This window comes from Antechinus flavipes, chromosome 2, assembly GCF_016432865.1.
Source record: "Antechinus flavipes isolate AdamAnt ecotype Samford, QLD, Australia chromosome 2, AdamAnt_v2, whole genome shotgun sequence".
Classification (NCBI taxonomy): domain Eukaryota; kingdom Metazoa; phylum Chordata; class Mammalia; order Dasyuromorphia; family Dasyuridae; genus Antechinus; species Antechinus flavipes.
In genome coordinates this window covers 370,008,005-370,030,457 of record NC_067399.1, presented here as the reverse complement: position 1 = coordinate 370,030,457, position 22,453 = coordinate 370,008,005, and the positions used below count along the sequence as shown (strand labels likewise).

The 22,453-nt window shown below is 44.3% G+C and overlaps 1 protein-coding gene across 1 annotated transcript in view; it reads left to right on the top strand.

Moving 5' to 3' along the window:
• Positions 1-769: 769 nt before the first annotated feature.
• The window catches only part of KIF26A (kinesin family member 26A), a 168,535-nt gene continuing 146,851 nt past the window's right edge, over positions 770-22,453 (top strand). The window contains exons 1-2 of the mRNA XM_051978274.1: positions 770-921; positions 6,216-6,479. Coding sequence (XP_051834234.1) covers positions 784-921; positions 6,216-6,479 — 402 coding nt within the window. The 5' untranslated portion in view covers positions 770-783. The remainder of the gene's footprint in view (positions 922-6,215; positions 6,480-22,453) is intronic.

The following is a 22,453-nucleotide window of genomic DNA, read 5'->3' as shown; positions in this document are numbered from 1 at the left end:
TCCGCAGCTTTCAGCTCTAGCCAGCCCCCGCGTGGCATCGCGGACTTCGGTGCAAAAAAGTCCATCGGAAACGCCCCCCTGCCTACCTCGGAGGAAGCACAATTAGTGCATGGGGAGAAGGGGGAAGGAGGAGAAGGAGAAGGGGGAAGGAAGAAAGAGGAAGAAAGATAAAGGAGAAAAGGAAAGGAAGAAAGAGAAGGCGAAAGGAGGGGAAAAGGGAAGAAGGAAGAAGGAGAAGGGGGAAGAAGGAGGAAGAAGGGAAAGAAGGAAGGAGAGAGAAAAGGAAGAGGAAGAAGGGGGAAGGAGGAGGAAAAGGAAGAAGAAGGAAGAACAAGAGGAGGAAGAAGAGGGAAGGACGAGGAAGAGGAGGAAGAAGGGACAGGAGGAAGAGGAGGAGAGGTGGAGGAAAGAAAGAGGAGGAGGGGCGGTGACCAAGTGGCCAGCGGCGACTGGGGCGCTGCCGCTGGAGAGCGGGCTGGACGCCGCGGGGAGCCCGGAGCAGCGGCAAGCGGTGCGGAGAGAGCAAGAGCAAACCAGTGAGCAAGCGGGCGGGCGGGCGAGTGGAACAGCTAGCTACGCGGCGGCAGCTGCAGGCGGGACCTGCAGAGCGCCTTCCACCCGCTGGAGCCAGGCGCGGAGAGGAGGAGACGGCACAGAGGGCGCTTGGAAGCAGCTCCGCAGGCATGAGGGGACAGTGACAGGGAGCCCGGAGGCGCGGACAGGCGATCTCCAGCCGGCCCGCCTCCAGCCACTTGTTCTCTCAAGCTCCCAAGCTCATATAGGATGGCTTTGCCGAAACCTGCCGAACCTGGGCCGGGCGCCCAGAGGAAAGCTCCCAGTCTGCTGGAGATGGGCGCTCTCTGCCTGGATTCGGAGATTATCTTCGGCTTCACAAGTCATCTCCTGCGCAGGAGAGGAAAGGTGAGGGGGTTTGGGCAGTGCGTGAACCCCAGCCCCTCCCCCACCTCCCCGACCCCATACTTTTGGATGTTTTGAGGACCCAGGGTGGAGGTTAGGGGTGCTCAGAGTGGCAGACAGTCGAAGCAGAGGAACCAGGGCTGACTTCACCACACTTGTCTCTCGAGTGGAAACTTGGAGCGGGATTGTAGGTGCCTGGGATGTACCCACTTCTAGAAGGCGGCTTCCCAGCTCAAAGGGAGAACAACTGACGGGGAAGCAGGAGGCTGTTAGCAGAGGGAGGATAGATAGGGGCGGGGAGGTGGGGGTGGTATTACTCTAGGTTCTGGTCGAGGCAGCTTCCTCCCCTCCCCCCCACGCCCAAAGAAGCCAACATCGCCCTCTGTTTCAGCACCAGGCGCCGTCCAACGAGACTTTGAAGACACTGTAGTGTTAACTCTCGGCTTGTGGTACCTCTGGGACTAGGGGTGTCCAAGCAAGCCAACTCCCAGCCAAACTTACCCCTATTATTCTGAGACGAGTTAGGAGAGGAAAGGGTTTGTAAAGGAATCGGGAATTCCAGTACCAGGATCTTAACGGGGAACCCCGGCATTTCTAGGGCGCGGCCGGGGTGGGGTTCCTAAGCTGCCGTGAGGTTTGTACCCGACCTCCAACTCCTAGTTGAGTGAGGATTTGGGGACCGCGTTCGACCCTTGAGGCATTTGCTTTTCACTGTTCCCTCCTTCGACCCCAAGCTTTCCCTTAATCCTGGAAAATCCTCGCCAGGAGCGTTCTGGATTCAGAGCCTGGGATGTCGTGGGGGATGGTTAGGAGTGTGGGACAGAGGTAGTTCAGATGTCTCCTAGGGTCCGACCCTATCCTCATCCTCTCAGTTAAGGAAACATTCCAGTATTAGAAGAGGGGGAAGGTTGGGTTGCCTCCTTTCTTTCCCAATCCGGAAACTTGAATTTCCTCTTTGTCCCCCCTCCCCCACCTCAATCCCCACCCCCAAGACCCAAAGAGATATGGTTTATGGAGTCGTGTGCGCGCGTGCGTGCGTGCGTGTGTGCGCGCGTGTGTATGTATGTATGCATGTAAGGTGTTGCATTTATGGGGAGAAGTTGGGGGTGGGGCCTAGCCATTGCCCCGAGGGGCCAGGAACGAACACGTGCGTGTGTGTTTGGGGGCGCGCGCGCGAGCGCGACTCCAGTTAATAGGGTTCTAGATGAGGAATGTACGGGACCACGCCACGGGGAGAGGCGCATGGCAGCCTCCAAAGCTTGGTGGGAAGGGGGAGGAAAAGGGTGGTGATGGTGGGGGGAAAAGTGAAGTAGCGAAGACAGGAAAGAGGTGGGGGAAGAGGGAAGAAATAAGGATTCGTTCGTCGGGATTGGGAGGCTACGCAGCAGTTAAAGTAGCTATCCCTAGGCTACAACAGAACTGGGGCGGGGCCATTGGAGAGCTGGCGTTTGCAGGGAGCATCAGGTGGAGTGGAGCGAAATAAAGAGAGTCGAGTTAGCCCGGGTCAAATTCCTGTTTTGCATCGTTGTTTGGGGTCTCCATGGGGATGGGAGACAGTGCTTTCTTGGTGCCAGCTGCTTAAGGTGGAGACTCTGGTTGTAGTGCGTGTGTAAGTCGTATATATATGAAGTGTTTAGGGGAGAGGTTCGCTGGAAACCCTGGGGGTGGGGTAGAAATGACTAGAAGTCGTCGAACCTCGAAGCCTTCCCAATGGAGCAGACCTTTCCACTTCCTGATCCTGGCTGGCTTCAATGTACCACGGAATTCAATCAATTCACTTAACTCCTGTTGTAGACTCGGCTGAGTTTGCAAAATTAGTAGGGAACAACTCTTCCCTTCCCTGCCACGGATTTCCCACTTGCTGGTGGAAAATGCCAGGGACTGAGCAAGATCTGAGGCAGGAATAGCCCTAGATAATAAGATCAAAGTCAATCCCTTCGGTTTTCCCAGACACAGCCTAAGGTTGGGGGTGGGATCTTTCCAGGCAAGCTCTCCTTTCCCGGTCTTTCTGAAGGAGTGTGACACAGGACAGGACAGAGGTGAGGATGGCCTTTTTAGACTGAACCTGAGCGGCCCCAGAGCTAATGGAGTTGAACCCAAAGGACAAAATCCTGGTTCTATCTAGTTTTTTCCTCATTCCTCCAACTCCCATTGGGGAGGGGAATGCCTCTGGAAGGAAAGTGTATGCGTATGCACATGTGGGAGGATTTCATTTATATATGTGCTTGAAATTATTTGCCTGTTCCTATGTAGTGTGCTACATCTCTTTGTCTCTCCAAGCTCTTTCGTCTCTGGTTTCTGTGCTTACAAATTAGCCCTTCTGTCTGTGAAGTCTCTGTCTCTTTCGGGTTTTTTTGTTATTATTACCCTTTTTATTGATCTTTCTGGGCTAAAGTTAATAATTCTATCTTTTCCAGACTTGATTTTTTTCTCACTCCCTTTCTCACATGCTTTCCTTTTCTCCTGCTGCTTCAGAGTCTCTTGCTTGGTATGTCTCTTACTCCGCGTGTCTGAGCGTTTTCTCTCAGTGTTGCGGAGCTGGCTTTGGCCAGCAGATGGCACTGGAGTTACAGACCAGGCGGGCTTGGCAGTTCCACTGCCTCGAGTTTATCCCAGCCAGGTACAGTTCCCCAAGGCAGGAGTCCTCCCCTCCTCCAATTCCCTGCTCCCACTGTCTCCCTCAGCCTGCTAGGCGACCTCGAACTGTGAGAAGCTTGTGCCCACGGGGGCGTGGGCATAGGGGTGGAGTATACGGGGCAGTCACATAGGTCGGAGGAAGATAGTTGGGCCACTGTAGGGAGTACAGTGAGCTGAGTGATCTTTCATTTGGGAAGTAACCCTTGCAAATAGGCAATTAATTTTGGAGGTAAGGTCACCATATGTCAGCTGCTTTCTGACATCTCGTACCCAGCCAACAGCCACAGCTAGCTACAGCTATAGGTACAGGCACGCAATGATAGGTACAGATAATTAGACACACCCTCACAAAGATATATAGTTAGACACACAATGTCCCCATTTCCTATACCAGCGCAAATTTTCCTCTCTTCCCTGCTCAAAAGCTTAATAATGCTTATTGAATTCAACTAGACACATGCTAATCACTTAGCGACAGACATACATAGATACCGTATATAGACACAGCATATATAGAAACAGATACAGTATTATACTAAGGCACAGGCACAGACAGAAAAACCCATACAAAGATTCAGCTGAGGGACAGTGGAGAGGAATGGAGATCTACTGAAAGTCAAAACATGAGCTTTATTTATTCTTTACTGGGCCGATAATTCCTGACATTGGGACGAGTCCCAGTTCCCTTTTAGATCCATAGTTTCTCCATCTATCTAAAGTCCCTGTCAGTTTTGACATTCTCTGTTTTATGACTCCAAGTAGCCACAAGTCTGGGCCGTATTGGGCAAAGGAACGATTCTTCAGAATGGGAATGAGGGAACTGAGGGTGCTGGCTATGAGTGCACCGGGAAGGGACTGGGGAAGTCCTTCATCCTCTCTCCCTAGAATGTTAGGCTTCCCAGTCCTCCAACAACTAATTTCCAGCTGGACAATTCTCCCTTGTTACACACGCATGTACTGTAGAGGATGGGGCTCTGGTCTAAGTGCCCCCTCTTCAACTGCACTGTTCCTTCTCCCTCCCCCACACGTCCAGATGCTACGCCAAAGAGAAAAAATATCTACCCCTCCCCCCAGCTCAGCTCTCTCCTCATTCCCCCTTCTCTCCTCTCCTCCCCTCCCCTCTCCTTTCTTCTGGTTTAGAGTCCGGGCTCTGGGAGCGAGAGGATGAGTGACAGACAGGCTTTCCCTTCCCCTCACCTTCTCTGCCAGGCCCTGCCCACTCTCTCGGCCTGGCGGTTGTCCCCCGCCCAGTCTCCCCAGCCACCTTCCACGGGCTCCGCCTTTTTCTCCCTAGAAGCCCCGCCCCACCCCGCCCCGGCTCAGCTAGGTTCCCGCCCTCCGGGTTAGCTCTCACCAAACTTGCCGCCCCCAAAACTTCGGACTACTCCGGACTCGGGCCATGGGGGCGGGAAGGAGCCGAATCACGTAGTCACCGCCGCGCCCGCAGAGCCAGCCTAGACCGGGCCAGGCCCCCAGCTACTGCTTCCAGAAGCGCCCCAGCTGCAGCGGTCGCAGCCGGGCCATGGGCAGCCGCGGCACTCCTCCCGGCATAGCGGGGCCCCTGGTATATCGCTTCTCCGGGGGATGAGGGGGGCTTTGACCGCGTCCGCGTGTTTGCATGTTGGTTACCCCTCGTGGAAGGCTAGCTTCTCTTGGTGTAGCGCTCCTGACTTCGAGGAAAAGAGGCTTCTGGGTGTTTGTAGTAATACTCCGCATTACTTTTCCTGGTACCGTGCCTTTAAGCGCGGAGGGGATTCGGGATTCTGGCTATGTAGTTCACTTTCTGCATAGGGTTCCCCACGTCTTGGGCTTCGTGCCTCTCTTGGGGAGAGATAGGTGTCCTGGCCTTCTACATAGCTCTCCTCACTTTTAATATAGCGTTCCTTCTTCTGGGAAAATAGGGGTTCTGCGCTGTGCGTGTTTCCCAAGACATAGCGCTTTTTGGGATGTATGTGTTACTCCTAGATTCGAGTCTTGGCGGGGTGGGGATGGAAGTCGAGGGAAAATAACCTAGGAAATGGGTTGAAGTGAATGTGCCCGACCCGGGAGACTAGGCTAGGGAGTCCTGTCCTAGCACAATAGTTCTCGGTATCCGGCGCCTGCTCTTTCCCCATTTATTTCTGCCTGACTTTTTTCAGGACGAAGTGCAGCCCCCAGGGCCAGAAACCCTTCAGTTACCTGCTCTTGGGACTTTGTATGGGAGAAGAGAATAGCAATCGATGTTTTCTTAGGAGAGTGGTTACGAAGAGGAGATGCAGTCATCTTTGCGGGGACTTTGTGAGAGGTGGGGTGGGGGCGAACTCAGGATGAGAAAGTCTCTTGTCTCTCATAGTATTTTCTCAGTTTCGACTTTGGGGTATAGTTTGAGAATTGAGGGGTGTTGTTTGTTCTTATAACTTCAGATTGTATTGAGTTTGTCAAATCAGCTCTGGAGTGTCTGAGAGAATGAGTAACGGGTGAATTTAAATGTGTGCGTTTGGGGATCAAGTATGGCAAGGCATAGTTTACTAACTGCGTGCCGCACCCTGAAGAAGCTATGTGGGTACTTAGAAAGTTTGGAGAATGTTGAGATATGCATGGGTGCCAGTTATGGGGGAGCTAATAGGACACCTTTTGGTCTCCCGCTGTCTCACCGTTGACTTTGCCCCGCCTTCCCGCAGGTGGCCGAAGGAAGTCCGTGCCGGGAGCCGCTGCCCCTGGAGCTGTCCCCACGGAAGAGACTGCAGGCTGCACCCCCAGATGAGGATAGATGTGGCAACCGCCCCCCGCCCGAGGGGGCTGGCGCTGGGGCTGGAGCCGGGTCAGAACCAGGCCACTTTGAACGATCCGGAAGAGGGGGCTGGTGCCGCCACTGTCAGACCAAACTCGCCGAACTCAAGAGACAGGCCTGGAAACTGGTCGGTGGGCAGGGTACGCCCCTGGGGGTAAGTCATTACCTCCGCGTTACCAAGATTTGCGTTTGCCCCATCTTTTTAATGATTCTGAATTAACCCTGACCTCCTACCCAAGGCTTGGGAAGGTGACTGCTGATCGAATCCCAGTGGATTCACAAGTTTGGGGAAGGGGAGGTTGTATGTATGTTGGGAGAGAGGGGAATCGCGGTGCTGCAGACATTTCACGGAGAGGAAGAGACGTTTCTGCGTGTGCCTAAGAATCCTGGGAAGAACACCTCTCATTTCACTGAAGCTAGTAGTATGCGGTAGGGTGTGCTGCTTGTGTGCTCTGCACCTTCCACCCAGACAACTTTTGGGGAATAAAAATTAAACCGGACGGCGGGTGAGAAGGATGGAGCAGGAGGTAGAAGAGTTTTAGCCTTCAGGAGGGTTAAAGATGGGCCAAATTATCTGGTCTGTGATTGATTCTGTCTTTTAATGTGCTGATTTATTCAGTTTGTGGGAGGTTTGTAGGTTTTCGTTAGATTTGTGGCTGGAATAGACTAGTCCAATCCTCTTATTCGACATTTGGAGAAACAGACCAGAGAAGTTAAGTGATTTACCAGCGCTCACACAGCATTCATAATCCATGTATCCTGTAGGGGGAGCTAGGATTTAGATTTAGGTCCTTATGCTGTCACCATTCTACCAAACCGCTTCTCTGATGAGTTTTTATCATCCTCCCCCTTACTCCAGCATATATGGGGGGATTGGTGGTATGGGTGTAGTAAGTATTCACTTTCAGTTTTCCCTCTGTGTTTATAGTTGTGGCTGCTTTTGGCAGGACCTACGGTGGGGATGGGGGGGAGGAGAGGAAACAATCAGACTGGAGGCAGGTAGCCCACAGCTGTGTTTTAGCCCTGCCTTCCCTAAAATCAGCGGAAAATACTAGCCAGAAGCTTGATAAAAGCTGAACTAGAGGCCTTGGGACCCTTGGGTTTGGACTTCATGTGAGACATTGTTTTCCTAAACAATGCTGCCCTGGATGTTTGCAAAGCCTTGTGAGATTGGGGGTCTCCAGAGGAAACCAATCCCTCTTGACCTTCAGACTTATTGAAAAAGTTCCTGGGAAGTCAGCATAATTCCTATTGAATCTAAATATAGCTGGTGAATGTGTGTGTGTGTGTGTGTGTGTGTGTGTGTGTGTGTGTGTGTGTGTGTGAAGGGGGGGTCAGTGAGAAGAGAATAGGTTGAAAAGAATGATGTACTTGGAATCTGCAGACTTGGATTGGAATTTTAGCTCTGAAATTCTCTGAGCCTCAATTTCCTTCCCTGTAAAAAATGTGGTGGGTTGTGACAAGTTAATCTCTGCGATTGCTTGCAGCTTTAAATCCAATAGTGTTCTCTGTAGTCCTTCTCTGATGCCTTACTGTGGCCTAGAAGTGATGATAGATAACCAAAGACTAGTTTACTAGAGACACAAATGATGGTAGGCTTTGCCAAGATGGGAAAGCTTTAAGTTTGGGCTCAGCAACAGGTTGTTTCTGTTGTTAGAAGATCAGCCAGCCAAATTCTATCTCATCTTTCAGAAGATAATGACTTTTTCTGTTACAGCAATTTATATAGTAGGAAAAAAAACCACAAGTTTGGATCTGAAACCTTGCTTTATCTACTCATGACCTGACTGGCTTTGGATTTTCTCTCTGTAAACCTCAATTTTCTCAACTGTAAAATTGGGTTCAATGATCTCTTGATCTGGTATATGTTGTACATCGTGACCCAGCAAAGTCTAATATTTCTGTTATTGGGTTACAGACAAGTTAACTTTGTCCAAAGCATATAGTCCTTCAGCTTTTTAGTTTCTTTGCAGGGTAAATGATTCTAGTGAGAATATCTTGAGGATTCTCTCCAGATTGGCAGTAACTGGAACTTCTGGAAGTAATAAATACATGTTGCCTGGTACTGGGCTGATCAGGTGAGGAGACCTGTCAGTAAAGGCCTCCTGTGTGGTCCTCATCCTGCCTCTCTCAGGCATAATTCTTTGAGAAGATCTCCTGGATGGGTAAGCCTATCCTGATTTCCCCTCTCCATCTTTCAAAGTCAGCAAAGAAAAGAGTTCATTGAAAATCTATCACCAAGTGCAATCCAGGGCCCGGACTTCCCCTCCTCCCCACCTTCTTAAGAGTTAGAGATTCAAACTAAGTCTGGGCCACCTCATAGCATAGGATGGTAGTGATGGGGAGGGAAGGGTGAGGTCAGAAACACAGAGGTAATAAAGTAGGTATTCATCCCTGAAACCCGATTGACAAATGCTGATGCCACAGGACAAAGTTATAATAAGTACCAAAGCCTGTATGGGCATGTGCCTCTGATCCCTTTAATCTTCCCAGGTATACTAGAGTTAGAGGACCTGGGTGGAAATCCAGCTTTGTTACTTTGGGTAAGCCACTTAATAATTCTGTGCCTCAGTTTCTTTGTCTATGAAATGAGTTTTGGAATAGGCGATTTCAAAAGTTCCTTTCTGATTTAAATACTGTGGTCTTTGGTGTATGGGGAAAAAATTGAAGGGAGATAACAGACTATCTGTTGCTGACTGAAGCATCCTTGGTTGTCAACATCATCTTCTTCTCATCCTCTTGTTAGCCTGTTACATGTCATTCCTTTTTTCCCCCCTTTCCTTAATGAAATAAAGGCAGTTTCTTTCCACAGCAGTGAGAAGACCTTAATCTGAACATCAAGATAACCTCCTTCACTTGTTCTAACTCCCAGGAGGCAGAGACAATTCCTTTGAACTTACCATACTCTGACGATGGGTGTCATTGGCTGTGATAACCAAGAGATCTTTCAGCAGCTCTTCTACCTACTGGGCCAGCCCAGGTCCCTTGGGGGAGGGGTGAAAGGGGAGCAACTTGGAATAAACCCTGCAGCTGATGAAAGAGAGAGCACTCCTATGGAGTCTGGTTACTTCTCAGAGGGACTGAATAGAGATAGCAGGAGATTTTTTTCTCTGTGCCACAAAGGAAACTGTTTTTGTAGCTGACCCAGGGATAAAGGTAACCCCTGAGAGACAGGTACAGGGAGCCCAGAACCTGGCCATTTTCTGAAGCTGGGTTTTCTCATCTTGTTTATTGGGTGTGATTATAATGAAATGCTGCCTTGTGGAAAGTTTTGTTCCTGGAATTATAAACTATAGAATTTCTATATTAGAACCAGGAATGACCTTAGAGAAGACTAGATCAGTGCTCTCCCTCCCCATTTTACAGATGAAAAACAAGTCCAAGACCCTTCTGAGATGGAATTCATGTTACAGTCAAGACTTGAACCCTGACTTCTATCTCTGTACATGGGTATGGTTGTGTGTTGGCTAACTGGGTGTGAAACTTTTTTCTGAAAATTCTCTACTTTTTTGAGAGAAGATAATAAGAAACAATAATGCTAATCCCAATGAGTTATTGCAATGAATATTCCTGAAAGGCGTTTCCATCCAATGACCTTATCCCATCTCTTACTATCTAAAGTTCAGTCAGATGTATTTGGAAGAAAGCCAGAGGAAGGAAGAAAGTAAAGAAACAGACATTTATTAAGTACTTATTATTTGCCAGGTATTATGCTAAGGACTTTTACAAATAGCTCTGGGCTTTTGCTTTTGTTTTTTCTATGAAATGATGCGGTTGGAACAGGTGATTTCAAAGGTCTTTTACTGCTTTAAATTCTATGATCTGGCAACAGAGAAAATTGAGGGCACACAACAAATCTGCAAGTCAGTGAAATATTCTTGGTCAAATCTCATTTGATTTTTACAACATTGAGAGGAAGGTGTAATTAGAATCCCCATTTTACAGAGGAGGAAATTCAACTGTAGACAGACAGAGATTTCAAGGTCACACAACTAGTAGTATCTGAGGCTGGCTTTGACTCCAGGCCAGCACTCTATCCACTGTGCCCCCTAGCTGTCAGTGTCACTTTGCAGGCCTTGTATTTTGCCAGGGGAATGTGATGGTCAGTCACTAGACAGATCTTATCCCAGCATACTAAAATGATGGGATAAACATTCCCTTTGGTCTTGTGGCGAAATAAGATGAAAGTCATCTAATTAAGTGACTTTTTCTTTTCTTTTTTAATCTATAGGCTTCTTTCTGGAGCAAGGACAAAAAAAATTCTTATATTCCTTCTTATGTAATTCTTATATTCCTGCTTCAGAAAAACCAGATATGTATGGGATAAATGAAGTGGCTTTCATCGCTTTAGAGTGACAATAATGGGCAGTGGTCAATAACAGAATATCAGGAAAAAGTCTTTGCACACAACTTGAGCTATCAAAAGTTGAAAGAACCACTTTAATTTTCTCATTACATAGAGGAGGAAGCTGAAGGTCAGAATGAGAATAAACTTTCTCATGGTTACATAGGTAGTAATAAAAGAACTGGGATTTGAATCCAGATCTTTTGACCTTAGATGCAGTGCTTTTTTTCAATTCACCAGCCTGTTCTGACTCCTAATAGTTATTCTTCTGAATAAATGGTAATTTTTTAAAAAAGAGCAGTCTTAATTCAAAGAAATGAATATCAACATTAACAATTCACATTTACTTGGCATATGGAAAATAGAACAAGATATGCTGGGAAGAACCCTGGATTTGAAATCCAGAAGATGATTAGACATCAGATTTTCTTTCTAGCTCTGTGACTTTAATAAATCTGTGTATCTACACATTAAATCTGTGTAAACTCAGTTTCTTCACCTATAAAATGATGGTGTCTGTTTGGATATTATCTGTGCTCTCTTCTAGCTTTAAAATTCTGTATTTTTATCTCATTTAATCTTCCCAATGATCATGTAGTTTAAGGAATGTTATCTTCATTTTAATAATGAATCCTCATCCATTTCCCATTTACCTATTGGGAATTGTAGATTGAGTTCAGAGGTTCATTCTACAATCTGAATTTCCATCATTATTTCTCCCCTTAAATGAAAACAAGGATATATAATAGGTACGGGTGTTGTTTCTCTCACCTTAAAATCAGAATATCAGTCTCCAGTGATTATCTTAGGAAGGTCACAAAGATATTTTCCCTCTCTTACATCAGCACACTGTTTTCCAGTTTCCTCACCTACAATAATTGCTCACCATGTCCTATGTGCAACATTCAAGCTCATTCAAGAGACACCTTCCCTTTCATAGGACACTGGAAGTACTGACTTCCTGATGTATAGGAATATTTGTGGTCAAAGCAACCTCGGAGGAGGATTTAGAATCCATCTTTCCTCTCATATTACCTCCCTGAAGTGGGAAGCTTTGATTCTTGACTTTATTCTCTTTGAGTAGGGAATTAAACAAGAGGCTTGGAGATTTTGATTCCCTTGGTCTTTTCTCTTGGAGAAGTAGAATACTGTGAGGTGCTAGTGGATACCTTGGTTTCCTTCAAGAATCATTTCAGTTTCTGCTTTTTAAAAAAGGCTTCTCCTGGTTCCTGAGCTCCTTCAGGCATCCCCTCTCAGATTGCTATCTATCTACTCTGTATATAGATTGTTTGTGTCCAATGAATTTCATGTTTGCTTCTCTCCTTTAGAAATGTGAGCTTCTTGAGGGCAGATACTATTTTTGCCCTTTTTTGTATTTATCCTCCAGTGCTTAACATTGTGTGTGACTTATAGTGATCACTCATAAATGCTGAGTGAATGGCTGATTCTATGAATAGAATAAAATGTCTTGTGAGGATGACTGAGAAAAACATGGATCTTTTCTCAGAAAGTTTATGCTTAAAACAGGGGAAGCATACCCAAAGAATCTGGAACTTTTAAATTCAATGTATTTAAATTGAGTGCAGTGGTTCATTCTTAATATTTATTTAGATATTAAGCACTTACTATGGTTAAGACCCCATGCTGGTCCCCAGGGCATATTAAGATAAATAAATACAACCCTGTTCTCCCCTGATGGAGGGAGGTGAAATTCAAGTGTACAAATATTTTGATATTGGAAAGAATGAGAAAGAGGGAAGAATAAATCCAGGAAAAGTGACGTGACAAATTAGAAATGGAAATAAATTACTTTCAATTGAGTAGAGCAGGGGAGCACAAATCAGGAAGAATGTAGGATGCATTGACTGACCTGGGTCTTGAAGGAAGAGAAGGATTCATTAAAAGGAAATGAGGGTGGGATAGAATCTGTTTTGGGTGAAGTTATGAGCAAAGTTATTTCCCCCCAAGAACCTTTTATAGTTAAGAGCCAAGCATGCTCCATTGAACTCTGCATCATAGAATTTCAAACTGTGTTCCCAAAGGGGAACTTTGAGGGTTATCTAGTCTGACTCCTCCATTTTTCAGATGAGGAAACTGAGCCTTAGAAGGAAGTGTTTTGCTCTTAGTCATAGGATTAGATAACAATAGTATTAGGTTTGAACACGGTTCCTCAGTCTCTGAAAATCCAGCCATCTTTCCTCTCTATCAGGCTGCCTGTTTCTCTATCCCAGCTCATTCTTTACCCCTTGCCTGGGATGTTCTTTCCCCATCTGCATGTAATGAAGTCTTTCAGACTACTCAGCTGCCACCTCTTCCAGAAAGTCTTCTTTTTTCCACAAGCACACCTCTTTTCTGTGATCTTCCAGATCCTAGAGCATTCACTGTCCAAACCTTTCATTTGGCAGGCAGCATAGGTGCTCTCATATGGTTATCTAAGGCTATGGCTTCTCCCACCCCTAAAACTCCCTTTCTTAGGATCAAAGGCTTTGATGCAAGAAGGGATGTTAATGAAAATTTTGTCTAACATTCTTCTTCTAGAGATGAGATGAGTATGGACAGGAGGAGAAAGAGACTTTCTTAAAGGTCACACAAGCCATAGAAAGCAGAGCTAGAATGGATCAGATCATGCCAGAATAACTTAATAAATACCCCTTTCATACTTGTTTTCCTATATCAGCTGTAAACCAAAGGACTCATGCTGAAGCTTTCAGGAAATGTTTGTTGAATTAATGTATTTCAAATCTGTCATTCATCAGTTTATAAAAGACTTACTTGCTCCCTCTCTCCCTTTTCCTCCCCTTCTCCCAATTATAGGACTGAGCATGTAGTTGGTACTCAGAAAACGCCTGTGACTGGATTGATTTCTTTAATTCATTCTTTCTTGCCCTCCAACTATCTTACTTCCCATTTCCCAAGTATCCCACCAATGCAGAAGCTAAGTAGACACTTGAGCCACTGAAAGAGAGGGACTCTCAGCTGCTTGGGATGTTTCAACTGAGGAGTGATCTTTGCTAGCAAGTGGAGGTTATCCCTGTGACATTCTGATATTCTGGATCTATGCTGATCTCACTCTGCAAAAGAAGAAAAACCCTTCACCTGCTCACTGCTGACTGATATTCCTTTTTCTCTTAGAATGCCCAGTTGTTTCATTGTTTCTGTGCTGATGGGGGTGGGAGAGAAACAGATGGAATGGGGAGGAACTAAATTCCAGTTGTCTCTTCCTCCATAGGTTAGCCAACAGTTCACAACTTTCGGTTGCCAGCAGCATTCTAACCTGTCCAGGGGATGTTAAATGCTTTTCAACATACTGACTGATGTTCTTGGGATCTTAAATCATCAAGTCAATTCTCATTTTTATATTGCTTAAAGTTTTCTGAAGAGCTCACAATTCTTTTAGATAACTAGTGCAGGTATCATTATCACCATTTTGAAGATGAAGAAACTCAAGTTTTGGAGAGGTTGAGTGAGTTGCCCAGATACAGAGTTAAGAAGACTCAGGATTTAAACTCAAGTCTCTTGAGTGCAGGTGCAACATTCTTTCCATTGCACCATCTTGCCTCATAGAATAAAGAAAGGACCTTAAAAGGCATATAGCTCAGTCATCTAATTTTTAAAAAGGAAAAAGAACCTTCAGAGAGAGGCAGGGTGACAAGTTGTCCATTTTCTTCTCTGAATGTCAGTTTCTTTGTCTATAAAATGAAAGAGTTGAACTAAATGATTTTTAGGTGCCAGATTTTTTTTTCATGATGCTCCTATGGTCCTAGAGTCAGTCAGTGGCAGAACTGGGACCAGCAGCACTTTTGGGTTTTAGCATCGGGTTCTTCTCATTGTACAGCCAGTGCAAGAGTATTGCTATATACAGCCTAGAAAAGCTGTATGAACAAAGCTAAATTCCACTGAGAGAGTTTCAATGTCTTGTTGTTTATGAAAATATTTGCTTTCCACACCAACTTTTGAATCATTTCCTCTAGACCCCTGTCCTGGCTGCCTGAGTTCATTGGCTTGGCTGGGGGCAGTTTCCTTTAACATTTCAGGAAAGAGCCTGGGGGGAGGTAGAGGAAGTTGGCAGAGAAATGCTGGCTTGGCTGCTTTTTATTCTGTTAGGAAGGAAAATCTTGGAGTAGACAGGCCAAACCAAGGAGGCTGCTGCCAGACTCTGACTAAGGATGCTCCCTCTGTGAGGATCCCATGGACTTAACACAGGATTGGCTGAATGTTTTTTTGGTTGGCTCCTGAGGTTTTGGTCCATCCTGTTCTTTCTAATACTTAGCAGTGAACCTTGATTTCCTGCTAGATGAAGTCAAGGCCACAATAAAGCTTGGTATTCAAGGCCATTCATGCTCTTTCTCTCACTTAGCTTTCCACTCTCCAGAGAGCCAAAATGGTGAGCTGGATAGAGAGCTAATCTAGGATTTAGGGAGACCTGAGTTCAGTATACATCATTTCAGATGTATGGCCACAACCTTTTTGTAATCTTGGCAACTCTCTCTAAAATTATATGTAGAGAAGGTGCCAAAGACACTTTCCTTCTCAGGAAGTTCCCTACACTCCCTATATAAGATAAATTCATGGGTCCAATCTCTATCCCTTCTATATAATCTATTCCAACTAGGATTATCTCTGTCTTTTGATTCCATTCTGCTCTGTTCTATACACATGACTTTATATACTTTTCCATATTCTAGAATGAATTCTGTCTCCACCCTATCTAATTGTTGACATTATATTTTTCTTTCAAATAATTCCAATTAAATCACCTTTTCCAAACTGCCTGAACTAATCCCTCCACCCTCTTCCCCACTGGAACTCATAACACCATGTGAGGGTTATAGATATAGAGTTGGAAAGTTGAATAAGATGAGAGATATAGAGCTGGAAGGGATCTTTAAGGACATCTAAGCCCAATGAGGAAACAATGGCCCAGGTCCTTCAACTCCAAATACAGAACTCTTCCCCTGTATTCAAGTAATTTTTTAGGTCAATAAATATCTTAATAATCTGAAATGGACTTACTTCTAGAAAATATTAGTTGTTCAACAAGACTATAGAATTATCAATTCTGATGGATGTGGCTCTGTTCAACAATGAGATGATTCAAATCAGTTCCAATTATTCAGTAATGAAGAGAGCCATCTACACCCAGAGAGGGGACTGTGGGAACTGAGTGTGGACCACAACATAGCATTTTCACTCTTTCTGTTATTGTTTGCTTGCATTTTTGTTTTCCTTCTCAGGTTTTTGTTTCTTTCTAGATCCTATTTTTCTTGTGCAGCAAAATAACTGTATAAATATGTATACATATATTGTATTTAACATATATTTTAACATATTTAACATATATTGGACTACCTGCCAGCTAGAGGAGGGGATGAGGAGAAGGAGGGGAAAATTTGGAACAGAAGATTTTGCAAGAGTCGATGCTGAAAAATTGCCCATGCATATGGGTAATTGTAAATAAAAATAAATAATAATAAATAATTGTAAATGAAAAGCTACAATTAAAAAAAATCAGTTGTTAGTATATTTGCTTTGTGGATCATCTACTGCTTCTGTATCTGAGATTTTAAGAGATGATGTTGTTTTATAGGATATAGAAATAGGGGCAACCTGAAAAACCACTTACACCCGATTCTTCATTTTAAAGAAAAGGAAATTGAGGTCAAAGAGATTGCCTGAGATTGATTGGTAAGTGGCAAAGCTACATCCAGTTGTCTTTCTACTTTGCCAAGGCTACTGTGCTAGGGACACTGCCAGGACCAGACACTGTCTGGGGCTGTTTGTTATCTTTTGAATGCTGTGTAAACTCCTAGATCTTTGATAAGGTGTTACTGTTCTGAGAACATTCTGCTGAATGTGGCACTTGAAGCCCCTCTCTAGAAAATGGCTTATCTTTCATTTCTAATGTATCATGAACCTCTTCTTTGAAAGTCCAGGGAAAGTTCCACTCTTCGGGGAAGCTTTCTTCAGTAATCACAATTCATTTTGACCTTCCCTTCTTCTGAAGCACTTATGATCATATATATGGAACCCTTATGTGGAAATGTCTTATAGTAGAGATTCCTAAATTTGAAATCAAGAGATTAAGATTTGATTCCTGGTTGTTTAATTATTGACAGATTACTTTCTTTCTCTGAAATGAGGTCAGCATTTTCTCCATCTCCCTTCATCTCTTCTTCTTCTTTTTTCTCTTCTTGCTGTTATCAAATGAGGATAATTCAAATGAAGAAGCATTCAGTGTCTATGCTGGGTTGGGCTAAGTTGTGTGTTAACAACACCAAAAAAAAAAAAAAAAGAAAAAAAAAAGGAACAGTCCCTTCCCTCAAGGAGCTTTCAGATAGTGTTACAACATGTATAGCATACAAATACATAAATCTGAAGTATCTATAAATGAATTCAAAGGAATTTCAAGAGGGAGAGAGAGTGCAGGTGTCTGGGAGTGTCAGGAAAGGCGTACAGTAGGAGGTGGCACCTGAATTATGCTTCAAACCAGCTTCAAGTATGATAATCCCCATTCTGCTTTCCTCCCTAGGCTGCTGGGAGGATCACATGACATAATGAATTTGGGAAAATGCATGGCAAACTGTAAATTGCTATGCAAACTGTAAAGAGCTGAGTACAGGTGAAGAATGGTGATTTGAGTGCTTTCTGTATGATGTGCTGTGGTGTAGACACGGCTGTCCTACTCATCCAGAAAGTTAATCAAAATCAAAAGTCATCACCTCCTCATTTATCTTCCCCCGGAGGCAGTTTTATGGGTTCCTTGTCCTAATGCCAAATGCTGCTTCCCTGTGGAGGTCTTGAGCTGTAGCATTAGGAGCTGACTAGGATGAGGGTTGGGGGTGGGGAAGGGAGTGGGGAGAGGGAGTCTGTAGCTCAGGGTCCAGCCTCTTCAGTAGCTTCCTTTCAATGCCGTAATCTGATCTATGTTTCTCACGAGATGAGGGCGGTATCTCCATATGTCAATACCTGTGCAGAATTGATTAGAACACCAGCCAGGAGTGGGTAAATGATCAATTTTCATTTAGCCCGCAGCAAATCTCCTGCTTCTATTGTTGGGAGATTTCACGCTCCTCAAGGAAGACCAGACAAGAGTATTGGGAGCCCAGCGGAAACATGATACCTCTGTTCCGGGCCAGTGTTGGCTGCCCTTTTAGCATTGGCGTGAAAGAAGAGAATTTGTTCTACTTTTTTGCTGCTTTGAGAAGATTAGCTGCCGCTGCTTATGAAAGGGTGTCCTGCAATCCAATCGGGCTCTCCAGCACCTGGCCAGGTATCTGCAGGAAATGGGTTCTCCTGCTTGAGAGTTTTCATTTTGATTCCCTTCATTTTTATCATGGGCTTCTGAAATGACCCTGGATCTGCCTCCCTAGTCCCAGCCTTCTCTGGTCCTCATTGCTGGTTAAATCTATACAATGTATTCTGCAACTTTTCATCTTCTTATATCCCTTTTGGAATTTGATGTCTCATTTCTCAATATCTTCTAGCTTATAAAAATCAAGAGAATTACCAGACACTGATCTGATAGGAACCTCGGAATCATAGAATGTCAGATATTTCTGAAAGGTACATTTTCGTGCCATGAAATCATAGAATTAGAGCTGAAGGTGACCTTGAGACTCATTTAATTCTTTCTTTTTACAGATGAGGAAATCGAGGCCACTGAACCCAATTGGTTCACCCAGGATTTCTATAGCAATGCATATTTTCTGAGTAGTAGAAAGGATTCTAGCTTTGGAGTCAGGAGATTTGAATCACAGCTCTGCATTAATCTTCTGTGTGTGATTTGGGCAAGGTATTTTGTATCTCATAGCCTCAGTTTCCTGATTGGTAAAATGAGCAGGTTGGGCTCACTGACCTTTAAAGTGTCTTTCAGCTTCCAATTTATGATCCCATCAGAGCCTCAATGGAAGAAGATATCTTGTGCCTTTTCTTTGTTAAGCACACCATTACTGGGTGCTCAGAAGCATCAGGGTATGTTTCTATTCTCATTGCCAATGGCCACCATTTTCTTCTATCTTCTGACACTGACCCAGACTCAGTTCCAAGAAGTCAGTAGCCCATGTACACTTTTCTCATCCTCTCCTCCCATTCTGGAAGAGAATACTGAATTATATAGAATTCATAATTCTCAGTCATCTGTGAGTTAGTGAAGATGGGAAAGATTGTGGACTTTGATATTCCCAGATTTCAGACCTTCAGTTTATTCCACCTTTTGTCAGTTGGAGTGGGAGCTCTGTCCCTTTCCTGGAGAAAAAGGGGAGTTTGATTCCACAAAGTTCGAGGGAAGAGAAGCTGACATAGCCACTGAAGAATCATCCTCTGGATCAAAAATGGTCATTTCCCTTTTGGGTCCTGTTTTCTTCTTTGTAAAATAAAGGGTTTGGACTGCATGGTCACTAAAGTCTCTCTTAGCTTTAAGTCCCATAATCCTAAAAATTTATAATGTCAATGAATATAATTAGGCCATGTATATTTGCAAAACAATTTTAACCTCTGTTGAACTGTAATTTAACATTACTTCATTTTATAAGAACACCAGTTTTAGTTATCACAGGACTTTTATTGCAAAGATTTCTGGGATCGGGGGAGCATTATTATTATTGTCCCAGTTTTGCAGGTGGGAAAACTGAGGCTCAGAGATTTAAAATCATTTGCCCAAGGTCACACTTCTATTAATGGCAGAATGAAGATAATGAAGCCGGCTCTCATGAATCCCAAATCCTCCATGCCCTATTCCCAACCTCAAGTAGCCTCTGAACTGCACAGACATTATTTACAGCCTCATGAGAGAAACAGGGAGGGATTATTATGCCTGTTTATGAATGTGGAGACCAGGCCAGGGAGGATAAGTGAGTGACCTAAGATTACATGGCATTTTGTGGCAGAGCTAGGTTTAGAATCCTGGTATCTCTACTACAACCTACTGGCTGTTATTATTAATTTAAAAAATATCTCAAAACTTCTGCTGACATCCTGCCTAGATGAAGCTAGGTGATATAGTATATATAGAATATTCAATTTACAATTGGGAAGACTTGAATTCATATCCTGCCTCAGGTACTTATTAGCTCTGTGACTCTGGTTTAGTCATTTAACCTTTCTCTGGCTGCCTCAGTTTCCTCATCTGCGAAATGTGGATAAAAGTATTATCATCCCAGAAGAATGTACGATTCTTGAGAGCAGGAATTATTGTTTTTGCTGTTGTCACTGCATTCCTAGTGCCTATAAAGAGCCTACTACCTTTATGCAGGCTTATTAAATGTTGGCGAGTCTGGAGGTGATCCTGGCTTCCATTAGGCTAAGCCAGTGGGGTTGGAAAGGCTTTGAATATGGGTCTAAGGATGGACAATGTTGCTCCCTTCTGAAGGTCAGCCATGCTAACTGGAAGAAGCTCATCATCAGAATGTCCCAGGTGATTAACTTTTTAGCTATAAAGCAAATCTCAAGGATCATCTAAGTGGTTAAGTGCTTATGATCTGCTTTGCTAGAGGAAGAACTCATTCTAATCCAGTCACAGAGCCCTGAAGTAGAAGTATGTGTCTCTAACTGTGTTGTGGTATAGTGGCAATAGTCTGGAGCTGAGAGTCAGAGGACTTGGGTTCAGATTTAGACCTGGTTACTTCTTAGCTGTGTAATCTTGAGCAGGTGCCTTCTCTTTAATGGACCTCAGTTTCTTCTGTTGTAAAACAGGAATAATAATCTTTGGCACGCCTTGATCAAAGTGAGATATTATGATTTTTACCTTGCAGCCTGTAGACTCCCAGAGAAAGTATGTGATGATTCCCTAGCTTCTCTGCACCAGAGAAACGTATGAGACAAGGTGGCTCGGCTTAGGCTCCTCTGCCTGGTCTTTCCAGACAGTGTTCCCCAGCAGAAAAGAGCTAGTTGTGCATCAGGATAGACTGGGGAGTCCTCACAGCATTGCCTCCGGATGCTTAGTCAGTTCTTCCTTTATTACTTTCTCTCAAGTGGATTCCTGGAGCAGCAGACACACCTGTATTCAAATGTGAACAGAGAGGTGCATTCCAAGCCAGTGTTCAATGACTTTTGGACCGTTTCCCGCTTTGAGTTTGCTTTTCCCCCTTTGGCTTCTATTTAATCTTCTCACACCTTTTTAGGCACTTCCCAGACTGAGATAGATTAATTACCAGGGGAGGCCTGTCAACACCTGGGGAAAAAAAAAGGAGGTTGTATGCTCCAGACAGACTTTGCTTGGCCTGCTCCCTCACACCCCCACAGGCCACAATCTCTGCTGGCCTCTAGGCCACTACTGGTGCTTGTTTGTAGAAGAAGGTGAGTTCCACTGGCTTCTGAGCCGGCCCCCTTTGTCAAGCTGATGTATGGGGGCTTCTGGTTGGGGGTGGGGCAATGGCATGAGAAGCAGGAACAGGGGAGCTGTTTGAGACAAGGGAATAGCTTGGGAGAAATGTCAATAAATGTCATCTTTAGTGATTTTTCCTCTGAGCAGGAGTGGTGAGACTATTGGCACTGGGTTTAGGGGACCTATTTCAGGTTCTGTCACTCACTGACTCAATAGTCAGCAAGTTGCTGGATTGAACCAATCATCAAACACAGTGAGCACCCAACCCTATATACCTATCTATGTACCTATGCACCTGGCAGGACCTAGTGCTATGTCCTTGTGTTGACTTTTAGGACAATCCTCTCATATGCTGCCTGTGTAAAGGTTCCATTCTCTAGCTTCCACCATTCCCTAATTCCTCATACCTAATCATGGCAGCCCTATCTGAGTTATCCCAAGCTTTCTCTTTTCTCCTCAAGCCACCCATTTCCCTCTTATCAGGTGACCTGGTTTCATACATCATTGTAAGTCATCCATCTAGCTCTCTCCTTCACAATCCCACATTCCAAGTCATCCCAACATATTTCCCCATTCTCTCCTCTGATACAGCCTCAAGAGAAAAAGGTAGCCTGTTCTTCCATTCCTGCTTTTAGTTCCATTCCCTTCTCTCTCTTCTGAAAGCTTTTTCCTTTAATCATCCTATCTTTCCCCAATTTTCAATCTTTTTATCCACTGGCTCCTTTCCTGCTGCCTATATATGCTGGGCCTATAATGCCCAGAAGATTACTTGAAGATGAACCAAGAAAATAGTCTTTATAGAACTCCAACATTATAAAGATAAATAATTTTGAGACAATTAAGAACTTGGGTCAGGGTAATAATGATCAACTGAAATTCTAGAAAACTGATGGTTAAGCATATTTACTACTTCTTGACTGAGAGGTCAGAAGGTGCAGAATGAGACATGTTTTTAAATATAAACATTATGTAGATTTGGGGTTTTGACTATTTTCTGTTATGAAGAAGAATGTTTTGGGAGGTGAAGGGAGAGGAGGAGGATAATTGGGACAAAGGAAGAAGGGGAAGTTAATAATGGTGATGATATAAAAAAAGAGTTTTTATGAAATGTTTGAAAATAGTTGGAAAAAAAGAAGGAAAATTTGAGGGAGGTATAAACAAGATAGCTTTGGAACTAATGTATTGAATTTATTATACACTTATCAAAATCTAAGCTGTACATAATAGGGTTGTTTATGATTTTATACACAGTCCTTTCTTTTTCCCTTGAATGTGGAAATATTCATTTAATATTTATCAAGTTATGAATATCAATTTTTTTTTAATCCTGAAAAAACCCTGCAGTTGGCTATACCATTTCACCAAGCCATTATCTTTTATCTCCTTTCTCTTTCAAAGCCAACCCCCTAGGGAAAAAGCTGTCTATACTATTTGCCTCCACTTTCTCACCTCCTACTCACAC